The following is a 16900-nucleotide window of genomic DNA, read 5'->3' on the forward strand; positions in this document are numbered from 1 at the left end:
TCGATCACGCAGCCAGAGCAGCAAAGCTGCTTCAGCCGCGCATCAGAACTAAGTTTATACAAGCATCTAAAATAAAGCAGCATGCGCGTTTTTGCTGCTCCTGCTGTTAAGCTTGGAGCCTACGTAAATAACATCATAGTGGCACGTACACAATATGTTTGATAGACAAACAAGTAGGCAATCCACTTTTGACAGTAGGCAAAGTGGATTGGCTAATGTTGTGTAGGCCTTACCACGGCCAGAGTTTATGGATGAATCTGGACACTTAATTCCTGCCCACGTAATATTGTAAATATTTTCATAAAGTGCCAAACCTGGTTACTATACTGTGAGATGTAGAGCCAATTCCTTAAATCTAGGGTCACTTAACTATTTTAGGCTAAATCTGCTGGTTTGATGTTTAGAATCTGGGGTCTGAAAGCGATGCTCTGACAAAGTGTTAGCCTCAGCTAGGTGTGGCTCAGCTAACATTAATGAGCTGAGCTCATGGTACACATTAGTTGGTCACTAAGGAAAGGAGTGAGTTCCACATCTCTTCTGATTTTGAAACAGTGTTTGTCCAACCCTTTCTACGTGACATGTTGCCGTTATTTAAAAAAGAAATAAAGAAATATATAAACAAGCTGCACTTAGATTGGAAGGGGGGAAAGTATAGCCTTATTTCTTTCTAACTTTTTTAAAGTCTGAGCCAGAATGAGCTTCTCATGTCATGGAGACCCTGAGTAAAAGTTTTCCCCCAAATTTGCGATACATAACATCATATAACTGTTTGTTTTATACAAAACTTTAACAAACACTGAACTTATAATAATGCCATTTATGACATTTATATACTGTTACTTTTTATTCTTATACAGAAATTTCAACAAAAAAAGTAACATGAGTACAGTGGATTGTATTAGTGGATGGGATTTTTTCTAAGAAGCTAAGCTTTTTGTGAAGTTTGAACATTCTGAGGCAAAAAAAAAGCCCTAACAACTTTCTTGTTCTTGCCATCTCCAGAACAAAAATACATTCTTGCAGATATGCAAAAAGCTTTAAGGGTAATGGCTTACAACCAAATACCTTTAAATCCAGAATTTTAATAACATCCACTCTGCTCAGCTGCAAACTGCACAGCAAAATACACAAGAATTATAATCAATTAGAGAATTTACATTATCAGCACTACTTCACAGGGTGGCGGCAACAGCAAGTGGAGGGCATGCCAGCAAAATTCGTTTCTATTCTACTTTTGCTAGTAATCATTTCGCTCCAATGGGAAACTGAACATTTACTGTACTGCATATGGATTTTAAAAATGGTTTACTAAAGAGGGCTGTATTTAATTAATAACCTTGCAATATTAAGACTACTACAAATTTAGCACATATTTAGTGTTTAATCTATCCTGGCTGCATCTCCATATCAGGAGGGGGGTAACCAGCAGCTCATTTATATAGTGACTTTCTTTGGCTTAACCTAGGCTTTTGAATTACATGTTAGTCAATGAGCTGTTTGCATTGAAGTAAGCAAGATTTATATTTATCAAGTGACTGCATCGTAGATTGCTCATGTAGATTAACACCTATTTAAACAGCTATATTTTAGTATATTTTCCCTCCTATCTTATGATCGATTGCCAAAATTTGTTTTTCAAAAAATATAATAATATGTTAATTTTAGACCATGTCGCAGTCATCAAACACCTTGCAGACACCACAAATCTACACTGATTAAAAAAAATTAAACGGTTAACATTTTTTGCAAGTCTTAGATTTCAGGTTTTCACCTGTTTAAACTGTTAAAGGTTGTTTTGTAATTCTTTTTGGACATGCAGAGATATAACTAAATATTGTAGTTCAGTGCACTGCTTGGCGGGGAAAGCTAGCCATAGGTATTTAAATGAACAGCTTTTATTACCAACCAGCTGACTCCAGAGGGATTTTAGAGAATCTTCAAAGCTAATTTTCTCTGTAATGTTTTATGCAGAGTACAACTATTCCAATGGTTGTATCTTTTTATTGTTCTCTTTCTTTTATCTTTTTTTTTTTTTTTACAAATTTACCATCATTGGTCTTCATTCTAACAGTGTCTAAAATGAACTTTTCCCTGGTTTTGCACGGCCTGTCTCTTATTTGTGTAATGAAGAGTTAGGACCGCTTCAAATGTTAGTTTTTTGGTTGAGAGCACACCATTTCTCTTTTTGTTAAGTTGAACTTGTTTACAGGTGTGAATCAGACATCATGGTTGTCAAGGTTTTTTTAACCTGGGTTTTTACTTTGCTTAATGGTTACTGAATATTTGGGCTGATATTTTTTCTTTTTATCTTTGTTACTCTGTAAAGAACCACATAGCAATCAAGAAATAAAGAGAGCTGAATCATCTGTACTGTTAAGTCTTGCCGATGCCCTCCGGTGAGGACAACTAGTAAAGCCACATTAAAAGCTATTAATAAACTTTATCAGGAATAGTGTGGCTTCTTGTAACTAGTGCTTTTATGCATTGTATCAATTAAACAGAGAAAAGATACCCTGTCTGTTTTTTCCCCCAATTCTATAGGTTTTTGGAGGTAAAGTTGTTTATATCACACCATCCTGCAAAAGACAGAATCTCTGAAAGAAAACCTGGATCTGGGAAGTGAAGGGCCATTAAAAAATCAGATAGTCACCACAATTTGATAGCACAATATCTATTTCATGAAAGTAGCTTATCCTGAGTTTGATTAATAAACCAAAATTAGCCCATATCCTTGTTGATGTTTAATAAGCTTTCAGTTCTAATTAAATACAGGGGTGTGAATTGGAAATGGTTGGCGATACTCTATGTATCATGATACATGTGTAACAATACGATTTATTTCAAAATGTAATTGCAATTGTAATTGTAATAGCAAAGACAATATATTTTGATTTTTATTATAATATAGCTCTGAAAACTTTACAAGATTGTATTGCTCTGCTGTGGCTGAAACAGTAAAATAATAGGCTCTTAGGTGGTGTGCTGCCAACTAGTGGCTGGAGGTTTGATAGTTGTATACAACTATATCAATAAAATTAATGTTTGCCTATAAATATATTTTACATTTAAGCTACATTAGGGCTTATGGGGAATCAATGCTTATATCATCTACTGAAATATATTTGACAAAATTGTTCAAGCCAGGAACACTCAAGCCGGGAACACGGCTCTGCTTTATATAACCCAGCCATGTCTAGCCTTGTTTGAAACCTTATTTCATTGGCTTCAAAGCCAAACAGCCCACATGGTCTTAACCAATAACAGCAGGACTCTATGCGATGTACTATTGCTCTACTCAGTGAATTTTTGACTGACAAGCAAGGAGCGCTTTTGAGGCTTTAGCTACTGTCCCTGACGAAAATCCAGTCAAAAATAAGATGCGGACATTTTTGTCTCTTAGTTAAGCAGACGATGTGAAGAACCATACCAAACATCGCTAGCAAAAAACTGAGGAAATAAGTATTAGGAAGTAAATATTAGCAAGATGCTAAGCATTAGCTATGACCAGCTAGCTTTTCGGTTTCAAAAACCGGACGTTATGTGGCCATTTTCACATCATCAAATATTTATATTATGAATATTCCGGATTACTTTTAATCCGTGGACCCCTATGGACAAATGGAATACAAACACCTGAAGAATGGATTTATAAAACGGCTTCTGGACGCCTTCAAATGTATGTTGTCATGGCTACTTTGTCATGTTTACATTTTGACATGCTGCAATATCTGTGTTAATTGTGTTTTGATGCTCGCTGTTTCCATAAAGTGAACTTGTTGGTTGAATTGTGGGGAATCTAAGCTTTTTAATGATGCCTAACATGTCTATATTGGTAAAAATGTCACAGTTATAATTTTTATGCTACCGAATTATTAGCTGTAAACGCTTTAAAATGGGTCGCCTGAGAGGTTAAAACGGTTCAGGACGAAAGGTGGTATAACAGAACATGTCAAAGATGGGTGTTGTTCTGACTTACATGATAAAAAAAAAACTATAGTCTGTTCCCTGATTGAGATTAGATTACAGATTAACTAAGTGCATTTGGAATAGGTCAGTCTCTGTGTTTCTCGGTAACCTTCATATATCCCCCAGATCACAACCACTCTAAAGTCATTATCTTATCTGAGAGCAAAATGCTTCCGCTTCCTTCTTTAAAGGGCCAAGGGCTAATTTTCTTTAAATCAAAACAAAGTTCAGGATTAGTCAGCGTCAGGAGAATATTTTTACTACTGAGATTCATCCTGGATGCTTGAATGATCACGATGTGTTTTAGTTTTAGTTATTTATTAGGGAAGATCTGACTCATCTGCAGAAGGAGGTTATTGTTAAACAGAGTAAGCTCCTATAACGGGATTATGTGATTGTAAACCTTATGTAGGCATATAGTGCTTTTTCTGTTAGATAGGATATAAATGTTAAAACAAACCTGATGCAACAAGTTGTATGCAGTTTAAGTAGCTAAGTTTTATTGCAACAAAACAAACATTAACACAATAATGGTGGTGGTATATATATATATATATATATATATATATATATATATATATTAAAATAATTTCTGAATTACTGATGTTAGAATTATTGAGGTTTGTTGTTCACCAACCATGGTTGGTGAACATCTTTGTGATAGTAAAGAGTGGAGCTGAAATGTGAAACCTCAGCATGCCACACTAGCCTATATTTCCTAGCTTGGAAATAGGTTATCTTTGTAGAATGAATCATAGGGTGAGTTCTGGAGAACGGACTTAGCCCCTGGACCCTCCTCTGTTATTGACCATGTCTACATTAGTAGAGAAAGTGATCTTCTGCTCTGGGAGCTCAGAGGAAGTATTTTCCTTCCTGGCATCACTTTATTAAATTACATTCTGCATACTCCCCTTGGTTAGGCCAACCAATAGGTGCAGTACTACTAATACAAAATAAATAAATATTGGACTGTGAGTTAGTTTAACTCCACAGAATTTATGCTGCATTCAAACTGCTGTGAAAAAAGCTCCATAACTAAGAGTGGATCTTATTGATTGCCCTCGTTTTCCAGATTTAAAGGAAAACAGTTACCTTGAATGTTAAACTGTCGTTAAAATCAGTCATAGATCATTGAGAGATTTGATTATGATTTAGTACAGTAAATGCAGCTTTAAAGTAAAGAATCCTTCATTTTCAAACCTACTCATTCATTGATCAACCTGATAGGAGTGTAACCATTGACACTGATGCATCAATTAAAAGATCCAATTATATTGATGCATAAAAATAGTCAGCAAAAAGATAATAGTTAGTAGGTGATCTAACATTTTTCATAACTAGAAAAATGCTGCTTTTGATTGAAATGTCTGATGCTGCCTTTAAGATCTTAGAAAAGTAATTGTCAAATCATATATATATTTTTTTTCTTTATTTACGCTAAATAATCAAGTTTAATCGCAAGACGATATAGCATTATATCAATCGTGGACATGTGAACTAAACTGAAATTGTATCATGACAGACTTTGTGGTGTCGGCAACCTTTGTATCTTCTTTCAAACTAACCGCAGTGTTATTGTACCCTGATAAATCTGGTGATTTGCACCTCTTTTTATTACAAAACCCTCAGGTGGTTCTCACCCTTTGCTTTGTTAAGGGGACAGATGCATTCATGTACCTCGGGAAATCAGGGAAAAAGTCAGTGGGTTGTGTTTGGATGCGATATCCCAGTTTAAATCATCATAATTTTTAACCCCTTAAATTTCAACAGATGTATAACTGTGTGTTCTGTATGCAAAATTAATACAGCAATATATATATATAAATATAGATAGATCTATATCTTTATATATATATAGATGTTTGAGTGAAAAGATGGCAGATGAAATGACTGATGGTACCTTTGAAAAGAATAGAACAGATTTTATTGTCACGTTATTGAGGGATAAAAGGAACATTAAAGGTTGTCTTTCACATTTATTTTTACAAATTGCATGATTTTCCAATGTCATTTCTATTGCACTGCATGGATGTTAGAGATCACATTTTAATTGGTCCATTTGTACATCTAGAGTGAGCATTTCTAATGGGCTTTAGACAAAGAGAATGTGGTTTGTAAAACTCAATATGAAAAAAAATGCAATGGAAAATATAACATGAAAAAAATATAAGGTGCGCACCAAATACCTACTTGTTCCCACGAAATACTAAGTTGTGTGCACAAAATATTAGTTCGTTCCCACTTAATACTAATCGTATGCAAGGAAAACTTTTTGTGGCCAGGATAAGAGTGTTTTTGCCGTGTTAAACACATCTGGATGTTTAGCCTTACCTCCCTTTTTCTAATTCCATTTTTAAAATGTCCTTTAGAGTCTAAAATCTTGCTTTTTTTGCTCTACGTCCATCCTTGGTGCAGTGTAGCAAAAACTACATTTTATTCCACAAACACCTGCTGATTAACCCACAACAGTTTCTCTGACCACTGGTACAAGAGAATCATCTTTCAAATCACCATAGAAACCTGTGAGGCCCAGAACTTTAAGGGGTTGGGCTATAGGCTTCACCCTTAGAGCAGAATGGAGTCTATATAAGTTTATCCAAACCAAAAACAAAGCATCTGCTCACAGAGAATGAGTGCTTTGAGGCTCCCTGTGCAGCTAAGTAACACGGAGGAAAAACAACCTCTGATCAGGTCAGGGATCGCTGCTGCTGTGAATGATGAAGAAAAAGGTCATAAGCTGTAACAGTACAGAGGAGAAGGGAACAGAAACACACTGATAAAAATCCATAGCTAGATCAGCATAATGACGCATCACAACAAGCCTTGCGTAAAGCGCTGCTGCAGATGGATGCAACCTCTGACGACTTCAGGTTGCATCAAACTCAGCTCCTCACCTAGAAGTCACTCTGTGGACTTTGAGGCTCTAAATCATCTTAGTTTATAAGTCTTAGTGTTTAAAGTATTTTCAGTATTTTTCCTTCCATTTAAAGTTGTTCATAAAAGAGAAGGTCCTCTCTCTTCTCTTTGTCCTATGCCTGCATCTTCTCCACATATAGATCACATATGCCACACTGTTACAAATATACTTATTTGCTGTTTCAAGGTATAGAGGATGATCTTTTATTTCTGGACCGCCAGAAAGATTTTAATCCAGTTGCAGGTGGGGAGAAAAATCTATAGTTAAAGTGCCTTGAAGATGAGGATGTCTAAAATAATGGTGTTAAAGGAAGAACTGTAACCCAGGAAGAGCATCCTCCAAGGAACACATTAAATCCATGCAACTAGACACCACATTAACAATGACACTTTTTTTTAGATGCCAAACAAACGAAAACCAACCTTAAGGAGAGCTGAGCATTATTCATCGGCAGGAAGATGAACCTGAGCCTGAACCTGCCGGGCTGCGTTTTAGCTGCTCTAAAATGAGCCAAAATAACTTGGTTTATACAAAATAGCTTTTTATCTTGAGTATAATTTTAGAGTTTGATTGAATTTTAATTAAACAGGCATGCTGCTTTGCAATAAAATAGCCTCAGGGAGTGATCTGCAGAGAAAGAATATTTACAAAGTACGGTGGACAATACAGTAGATGGAACAGAAATAAGAATCACGCTGTGTCCAATACTTTGGGGAAGGCCGTTGTACATTAAATGACTTGCATCACTGAACTGAATTCAGCTTGAAGGGAGGACGGTACGATGGTAGCTTAGAGGCTAGAATGTACCCGGACCGGCTAGAGAACATGGAGTAATCACAGCCACTATCCTCAAAACATTTAACAGCATCACAACTCGAACTTTTTCTAATACTGTGAAGCCTAGAAAACATGAGGATAGTTCCTCTGCTGTAAGCTTTAATTCCTACTATATTCTATGGTGATCTAATCTAAAAATTTGTAAGCAAATTCACTGTTTTTTGTGTATACTTGATGTCTGATTAGATTGCTGTAACAAGAAAGGATAAATATGGATAAATACATTGTCACCCCCTCTAGATCCTTAAATTCAGTTTTTTTAATAACTTCCATAGCAACCAAGGTTTAAATTCAAGGACTCAGAAGTGTCGACTGCTTCTGCAGACGTCTTGGAAAAGAATATGTAGCTTTCAGTAGAGATGCATGAACATGATACCTGGATCAGCTCTAATATTGACTAATTACCTGGATCAGATATTGGTCATTTTATATTGGATATCTGAGATGGAACCCAGTGGACTCAACATTTACTGTTCCCCTACTAAATGAAAAAAGTAAGAATTTATTATCTAGAGACTATTAATAACAGGAGGTGAAATGCAGCTCCAGACGAGCTGAGCATGTGATGACGTCACAAGTACACTTCTGTTCCAATTGACCAATAGTTATGCTTCATGCTCCCGTTCTCCCCAAGGCCATACTTTCGTGTGTTCTTCTGAAGAATGTACTTGGCGAGAACACAAGTACGTTCTTGTGAATTGAGAAATGGCCAGTGTTTCGTACTTAACCTTCCGAATTGGCTTTTGAATTAGGTCAGATATTCATCACAACTCGATTGAGACATGTTGCCATGGAAAAGGTGTAAAAGATAACAGCCTATTACTTCGAGAGGTAATAGGCCTCACACCTGAGAATAATTAATCGCGTTACCCTCGAAATAGCAGACAACAAAACATTGTGGGATGTATTAGGCTGGAGGTTGGCTCAGCTGCCTTGTCTTAATTTCTAAACCGGCATCTTATAGGCCACCCCTTCAAAGAGCCTGACACAACCTGTCTTCCTGTACAAGTGACCAGGAAGCTTGAAAAAACCAAAGCCTACGTGGAGCCTAAAATTAACTTGAACTTGAATTAACTTTTATTTATCTCAAGAGTATTTAATTTACCTCAAAGAAAAAGTTTTAATGTATTTCAAACAATTCTAACCCTTAAATCTCAGGAAATATTTCCATGTGGACGTCCAGAGTTGCCAATTCAATGCTTTAATTTAAGGGATTTGATTAGTTGAAGCACCCTTTTTAAATATCAGGACAGTATATATAGATTATTTTAGTAATCAATTCCTCTATGGATAATTATTTTTGCTTAATCTAAGAAAATCTAGTGTGGAAGTATTTCTAATCCAACAGAATATTCATTGCACATTTTAGACACATTTATAAATGGCAAATTCTTAAAAAGATGGATTGAAATAATGGATTGATAATTATGTAGAAAATGGTGCTAATAGAAGATTTTTAATGTTTGCAAAATCTGAAGAAGCCTAAAGCTGCTCCTGCTGAGGTGTTGTGGATAGAGCATATTTACAGACAAACAGGAGCTTTCATTTTAAATAAAAAAAACGGGAAAATTTTTTGTGCAGTTTTGGCTGAATTACTGCACTAAATGGGTCATTCTTTCAGCAAATGGTACATTTTAGAGTCTATATTCCAGATAACAGATTAATTTGCCAAATTTAAACTTTTAATTGATTAATTTTGGTTAAAACAATGATTATTTCAGCTCTAGTGACCATATCAAAGGAGACAGGACTGAGGCTTTGTTTGCATAATGTGACAGACTCAGGTCAGATACAGTTTTACTCACTCAGCACCCGCCCTCCATCTGACCCCTGTTTCTCATTCTGTCTTTCAGCCATCATCAACCCTAAGCAGGCCAAAGACAACAAGAGCTTCAACTTTGATTACTCCTACTGGTCGCACACAACGGTAACTCATTCTGCCCCCATGCATCACTAGAAGGACACACATTTACATTAGAGCGACTTGTTCCATGTTGTGTTGTCAGGTTTACGACATATTGATCTCTATCCGCAGCCCGAGGATGTCAATTATGCCTCCCAGATGCGTGTGTACCAAGACATTGGAGAGGAGATGTTGCTTCATGCCTTTGAAGGATACAATGTCTGCATCTTTGCATATGGCCAGACAGGTGCTGGCAAATCCTACACAATGATGGGAAAGCAGGACGTCAAAGATCAGCAAGGAATCATTCCACTGGTAGTGTTACCCGTGAAGGTTTTTAACTGGAGTTACATGCTGCTTTTTTCAGTATTAACTTTATTTTTTTTCTCCTTCTAGCTTTGTGAAGATCTTTTCACAAAAATCAGTGATAATACAGACAACAGCCTGTCCTACTCTGTAGAGGTAAGAGGCTGCTGGTAAAGGCCTCTATTCTCAAAGGTGCCAGCAGGTCCAAACTAAATGTGTGTTTTGAACAGGTTAGCTACATGGAGATCTACTGTGAGCGTGTGCGGGACCTGTTGAACCCTAAAAACAAAGGGAACCTCCGCGTTAGAGAACATCCTCTGATGGGTCCCTATGTTGAGGACTTGTCCAAACTGGCTGTAACTTCATACAATGACATCCAGGATCTAATGGACTCCGGCAACAAGGCCAGGTGATTAACCTAATCGGCTGGGTTCAAAATATTTTTTTCAGGATTAATTGACTATATAATACATGTCTTCAGTGAATTCTAGTAGAGATGCACTGATATAATAATCTGGGTCAATACCCAAACTTTAGGTTGCAAATATGGCTGATAACAGATATTTACTGATATTATCTTTTTTTTTCTATCTTTTGAACGCTGTTATATATATATCTTCTTCCAGCTAAAATTGGAATTACAGATTTAGTTTTTTTCTCTTTGCTTACCACACGCATGTACATGTTTGTCCTAAATGTTTTATTGTTTTCATGGCCTTGAATGCCCTTTTGTTCTGAGTCAGTGACCTATAGTCCAAAAATACATTATTAGAGGTCTGTTCCAAATTTATTTTAGTATTCTGTAATTTAACTAAATCTAAAATGGACCAGTATAGATACTTTTAAATTGTTTTGTTTAGTTGAATCTGCTTCCTAAACAGTCATAATCACTTTCACATGACCGTTTCTTTCCCCCTTTCCAAACAAAATGCAGCTAGATGGAAATGAACATTAGCTGTTAATATCTGCCCATTGTAACCTATGGGGCCAACACTAAAATGTTTATAAGGTAACAAACATTGCCCATTAATGATAATATCAGGCACCTTTAATTTCTAAACTTGAGTTAATTATAAGTTTGTGAATTATATTGTGGATATAACCCCCCCCCCCATCCTCTCTAAGTACCATTCACTTAAATTAGCTGGTTTGTTTCTTACAAATGCCTAAAATCAAAGAACTGAATTAAATGGATGATTATAGCACTAAATTGACACAACATTGATGCCAATGATGAGGGTTGTCACTGCTCTTTACTTGAAAGTCACATTGACACTTTAGCTTTTAATGTTCATGATATAAACCTGCTCCTTTACACTAGCGATGCACCGATAAATGTTGTTTACTTCTAATCCGATTCCCATACCTGAATTTCGATATCTACTGATATGTTCGATACCAGGGCTTTTTGCTTTCCTGCTCTGATCATTACTGTTGATTTTGTTTTTGTTTTATCAAGAGCCAGTCATATAGTAAACAAGAAAGTATGATTAATGTATACATGTATATCTCAGTAGGGGTGTCAAGTGATTAACTATAAACACAAGGATTGTAAACTTAGGAATTGTTTTTCTAAGGTTTTTTTACCTTTACTCACTAAATTTGTTCACAAATATCTGTACTTTCCTCTCCTTACTTTCTAAGAAGAATAATACATTTACATGTTGATAATGTTTCAAGTTCTATTTACATTTTAATGCTATTTGCAACAGTGAAAACAGCTCTTAAAAGTATTTATCTGCTCATGCAGAACTTTTCAGTAGTTTCGTCTTAATTATCCTATTTCTAATCTTAGTTTAGACCAAAACTGGAGAGAGTCAGTATTTTCTATGTTATCTCTACCAACAGAGTGAGGAAAGGATGGAAATCAAACTACGTCCTGTGCATTGAAACAGTTTTAATAAGAATAGAGTTTTAAACATTATTTTGTATAAATTATGCCAAAAATGTACAATATAAATCTGTACTTTTTTTTTAAACACTTAAAAAATGTGGGTACTTCTGACCAGGCCAACTGACAACTTTGCTAGGGCCTGGGACAACACAGTCTTTTGCCCCCCCACGGGTGTCAGAAGCGGCCGTGCTTCTGAAACCTCGTCCAAAAGTCAATTTAGGATTAATATAAGGTCAGAATGGCAAACATAGAAACAGTAAAATCCTGTTAATTGGATAAATTTCATCCTGACGGCTGTAAGGATTTAAGTTGGCTATATTTATTAAATCAAAGACAAATGAACATTGAGGGGTAAGTTTTTTTTTTTTTTTTATCTAAATTTAATATCAATATAATCAATATCAGGACTGTTGATGATATTATTATGGGATCGGTGCATCTCTATTTTACACCAAGACTGGAGCCTCCTGGTAGAAATAAGTAACCTGACAACAGCCAGATGCATGTTTCGCTCCGCCCAGCTCCACTCACATGCATCTGGCTGTTGTCAGGTTAAGAAATAAGGGCAGTGTGAACTGATTGAACTCTGCTCTCTGTGTAGGACTGTGGCTGCCACCAACATGAACGAGACCAGCAGTCGCTCACACGCAGTTTTCAACATCATATTTACTCAGAAACGCTTTGATGCAGAGACTGACAACACCTCTGAAAAGGTAATACTTTTTTCTTATGACGGACTTGGCTATTGCTTCTGGTTATCCTAACTCTGATTGATGGCTGCAGGCTAAATCCTGGTGTTAAGGAGAAATCAATGATGGCTAGAAGGTCATAGGGAAAGTGCAGAGCCATTCAGAGGAGATGCTTTTTTAATGAAGCCAGTGTCTGAAAGGATTATGTATGCCTGGAGGTTTTTAGGTTGGCAGATGATATTCATGATGTTCTCCTCTAGGTCAGCAAAATAAGCTTGGTGGATCTGGCTGGCAGCGAGAGGGCTGACTCTACTGGAGCCAAAGGAACCAGGCTTAAGGTGAAAAGGCTTCAGGGAAGTCATCGTTAACAGTATACCCATGTAAAACCAGCTAATTAGGTCATATTATACTTAAATCACAGGAAGGAGCGAATATAAACAAGTCTTTGACCACACTAGGGAAAGTCATATCTGCTTTGGCTGAAGTGGTGAGTATCACTCTGTTTGCTGTATTTTTTTTTTTTTGTCCATCTATATTTTCAGTTGTCAAAACATTTTTTTCTCCCAATTTATTTTAGGATTCTGGGCAGAATAAGGTAATTGGTTTAATTTCCTCACTCTAAAGAGATGTTGAATGTGAGAATAGGTGGACTTAAATCAGCTTTTCTTTTGGTTACACAGAACAAAAAGAAGAAAAAAGTGGAAAGCTTTATTCCCTACAGAGATTCAGTGTTAACTTGGCTCCTGAGAGAGAATTTAGGTATACTTAACATCTGTTTTTAAAAATAAATTAGGTCAAATTGCTTCCAGCAAGTTCTGAGATCTTTTTTTCCCTAACCTTTGTGTTAGGGGGAAACTCTCGGACTGCCATGGTTGCTGCTCTGAGTCCAGCTGACATCAACTACGATGAAACCCTCAGCACCCTCAGGTAAGCTGACCGCTTAAGATGATGAAAATGGCTTTGAAGGACAAACGTCTCATTCACACTGAAGGTTGCATTGGGCCTCTAAGTATGTTTGTTTGCTCTCTATCGCCATCCTCTGTCAGTTTTCTCTAGTTTTCCTTGTTTTTCTTTTGGTTTGTTTATTTTTTTTATCCCCAGGTATGCCGACCGTGCCAAACAGATTCGCTGTAACGCCGTCATCAATGAGGATCCGAATAACCGACTGGTGCGTGAGCTTAAAGAGGAGGTGTCTCGCCTGAAAGACCTGCTGTATGCCCAGGGACTGGGTGACATCATTGAGAGTAAGTCCTTGTGGTGTCATCATGATTTTAGACCCTTTAATAGTAACAGGTTCTTTCCTGCTGTCTTAAACACCCTCAGCTAATATTGCGTATTGTTTCCTGTTGGTACGACATTAAAAAGTTACCAAATGTGAGACTATGCTTTGTTCACAATTTGAAATAACACTGATAAACCTTTACATAAGTAGGACTTGGTTGCACGCCTTCAGCTGTATTATTTCCTATTAAATCAAATTAAAGTTCTGCTGAATAAAAGCAATCCCTGCAACTTTTCTACATTTGATTCATAACTACCTCAAATTTAAATGTATTTTATTTAGCTTCGATGAAATGGCTTATACTATAATGGCCAGGACAGAGGAGTGAAAATAATTAGTAGTAATGTGATGCCTCTTAATAGAAACCATCTTAACCGGCTGGTTTCAGAAGTTACCAGATTAGTAAAGAGTCCAGCTGTTCTGTGGAGGCATTAGAGCCTCGCAGGTTGAACTGAAGCAATCATTTTATTTAAAACCTTTGTGTGATCCAAAGTCGTACGGTAAGGCATAAAAAAAATGAGCATTCATTGGAACAAAACATTAAGTGAAAAACTTGATCCATAAAATCTGACATTACTCAAAAAATATTTGCTAATAAATTACAAATTAGATCCAAGTGCATCACTTCTCAAGGTTAGGGAGGATGTACTGCCCCTAGTGGGCTCCTGTGAATAAAGTAGATGCTGCCTAAAAAGCTGGATCAACTGATGTTCTTACTGTCGCTCTCATTGCCTAGTGTTGCATTTTAAAAGCTCTTATGCAAACTCACCACAACTTGGTCATCCAGCCAGACTAACAGGCTGGGAAAATAGAGCTTGAATTTAAAAAAGCACCCAATAAAGCTGCAGGCTATGCAATTAATTATTTTCTTAAATGTGCAAGAACAAGACTTGTCAAATCTTAAGAACTTATATTTAGAACATCTTGGACGCCATCATAGGTCGCTTCCAAGATTTCATTTATTTCTAGCAGCCAGAGGAGACAGAACAGATTTCTTTCTGTTCTTGTTGGTGGTATAAAGAAAGATTATGCTAAAAGAAAGTCAGGAACCCAAATCAAATCCAGGGGAACCAAATTTTAAAAGTGCCCTACTTTGGTGTTATAACTCAGTATGAGTCAAGAAGAGAGTCATTGTTGGAAAGAAGCCATGTGACCATGTGACATGGCAAAAAAGCTACTATATATAAGCCTTTTATATCAGATGATAACTATTTATAAGTTTTTTTTTGTTTGATATAATAGAAAAAATGCTAAATTTAAATTGTAGCCTGAACCCTGTTTAAATATAACCCTTAAATATGGTCAGCTCAGATTTTCTATTAATATTGATCAGGTTTCTATTTGGATGTACATTTATATTGCTTTATTGCCCTTACCTGTAAGCCATGTAAAAGTAGACTGTAAATATAAGGAACGAGGCGTCGTTCGAATATCTGCTGTTGCCATCATCCTGGAGGAGCAAATCCTGTAAAGTCAATGACTGAATGCAGTCAGCTGGTTTTCCTTTGATAAAAATAACTAATTTGACTGGATGATCTGATTGAATTGTCTCTGTAAAGAGCCTTCAGATGGAATTTTGTGATTTGGTGATATATAAAAGAATTGGATTGGATGAAATAGAATTTAATTTAGTTAAATTGTATTTATTTTACCTGATTGAATTGAGTGCTGGTATATTCAATGCAGGTCAGGGTTGATGGTCTGATTGATATTGACGAGTACAGGAAAACTCTGGAAGAAAACTACCTAAATGCTCCAAACAACCCTATAAATATTACTGTGCAATGATATGGATATATATGTCTATTTAGCTTTTTTAGTTATATTTAAAAAGACCCCTCTAAAATACAATACAGTTTGTGGTGGTGACAATATAAAATTGTACGAAAATTTTTCTGTACCATAACCTAAGAAAATACTCTAATTTGACGTCCGGTCTTCATGAAATGACTGGTTAAGGATTAAAATGAATGGTTATTTTTATGTATATGAAGATTTTTATCTCCTGTTTTCTCTCTCTCTCTCTCTCTCTCTCTCTCTCTCTCTCTCTCCCTCCATTAACTTGCCTTAACCTCTCGCAGCCTATCGAGCAACTGGCGTTGATATCGAGGGTTTGAAATGTGTGTTTTTTTCATGATCTTACTTTTATTATGGCCGTTGCATTTGCTATAACGCTTTCTGCAGCAGCATGATCAGCCCATCAAGGCTTTCTATTTAGATGATACTTTAGCGACATTTTGCTTGCTGGTGGTTGCTGGTTTAAACGGAGAGGCTGACGGTGATGATACATTTATGCTATAATGGCGCTTTAGAGATCTGCATACTGCTTCATAAAGGTGGCATTCAGGAGGTAGAGTTTTAGTGTTATCAATATAAAAGCATATGAAAAGCAATATGATACATATAATCTGAGTCATTAATCTCCATGCTATAAAACATGCAGCTTACCAATTTCCTGGCAGGGTTTGTCTGGTTTAATCCACCTCCCCTGACAGCTGTGACAATGAGGAATGCAGTTACTGTAAAATGATGATGATTCAGTCAGGGGAAGCTTTATTTCTCTGGACCTCTGCGGTATTCATCTCATCCTGTATGCTCTCTTCATAACACCCATCTTTATTGACTGGAGAGACAATATTATCTGATGGGTCTTGGAAGACTGAAGACTGTCCAGATGGATGGGTGTCATATACTTAGTTAGTTGCACTCTGTTGTCATGACAGCAGTTACAGAGTAGATGCTCTGCATATATTTCTACTTCTAGTTGTACTACTAGAAAATAACCTGAAATATTAAAAGGTTTTTGTTGCTTATAGAAATTATATGTAAGTTATGAACAGCATACAGTACATTTTTGAGGCAGATTGGATGTCTGTGAAAGTCCAAAAAAAGGTGTTTTAGAAAAAGTTTAGTCACACTTGGAGCCAAATCTGTGAATTTAGCAGTATGTGTTACGTTACGCTATATCCCCCACCCTGCAAGAAGCTAAAGCATGTTTTTGTAGACTTTGTTAGCGTTCACCCACCATAGTGCTACAGCATGCCAAGCCATCCAAATATCCACAAAATAGATAATTTGAGAAAATTTTAAAATGAACGGAAAAAAA

The 16900-nt window shown here is 36.4% G+C and overlaps 1 protein-coding gene across 13 annotated transcripts in view; it reads left to right on the plus strand.

The window, feature by feature from the left end:
* The window catches only part of LOC107097726 (kinesin-like protein KIF1A), a 70829-nt gene that overhangs the window by 10782 nt on the left and 43147 nt on the right, over nucleotides 1-16900 (plus strand). For 12 of the 13 annotated variants that reach the window (XR_001481843.1, XR_001481850.1, XR_001481846.1 and 9 more), the window contains exons 3-14: nucleotides 9574-9647; nucleotides 9756-9938; nucleotides 10020-10085; nucleotides 10160-10338; nucleotides 12425-12536; nucleotides 12773-12850; nucleotides 12934-12999; nucleotides 13090-13107; nucleotides 13193-13271; nucleotides 13361-13439; nucleotides 13614-13756; nucleotides 15876-15914. Coding sequence is in view for 1 of the 13 variants with exons in the window: in XM_015394989.1 (XP_015250475.1) it covers nucleotides 9574-9647; nucleotides 9756-9938; nucleotides 10020-10085; nucleotides 10160-10338; nucleotides 12425-12536; nucleotides 12773-12850; nucleotides 12934-12999; nucleotides 13090-13107; nucleotides 13193-13271; nucleotides 13361-13439; nucleotides 13614-13756; nucleotides 15876-15914 (1116 nt within the window). In the remaining 12 variants the exon portion in view is untranslated. The remainder of the gene's footprint in view (nucleotides 1-9573; nucleotides 9648-9755; nucleotides 9939-10019; nucleotides 10086-10159; nucleotides 10339-12424; nucleotides 12537-12772; nucleotides 12851-12933; nucleotides 13000-13089; nucleotides 13108-13192; nucleotides 13272-13360; nucleotides 13440-13613; nucleotides 13757-15875; nucleotides 15915-16900) is intronic. The other variant, XR_001481849.1, reaches the window with a different exon arrangement.

Source organism: Cyprinodon variegatus, unplaced genomic scaffold (assembly GCF_000732505.1).
Source record: "Cyprinodon variegatus isolate N-32 unplaced genomic scaffold, C_variegatus-1.0 Scaffold717, whole genome shotgun sequence".
NCBI lineage: Eukaryota > Metazoa > Chordata > Actinopteri > Cyprinodontiformes > Cyprinodontidae > Cyprinodon > Cyprinodon variegatus.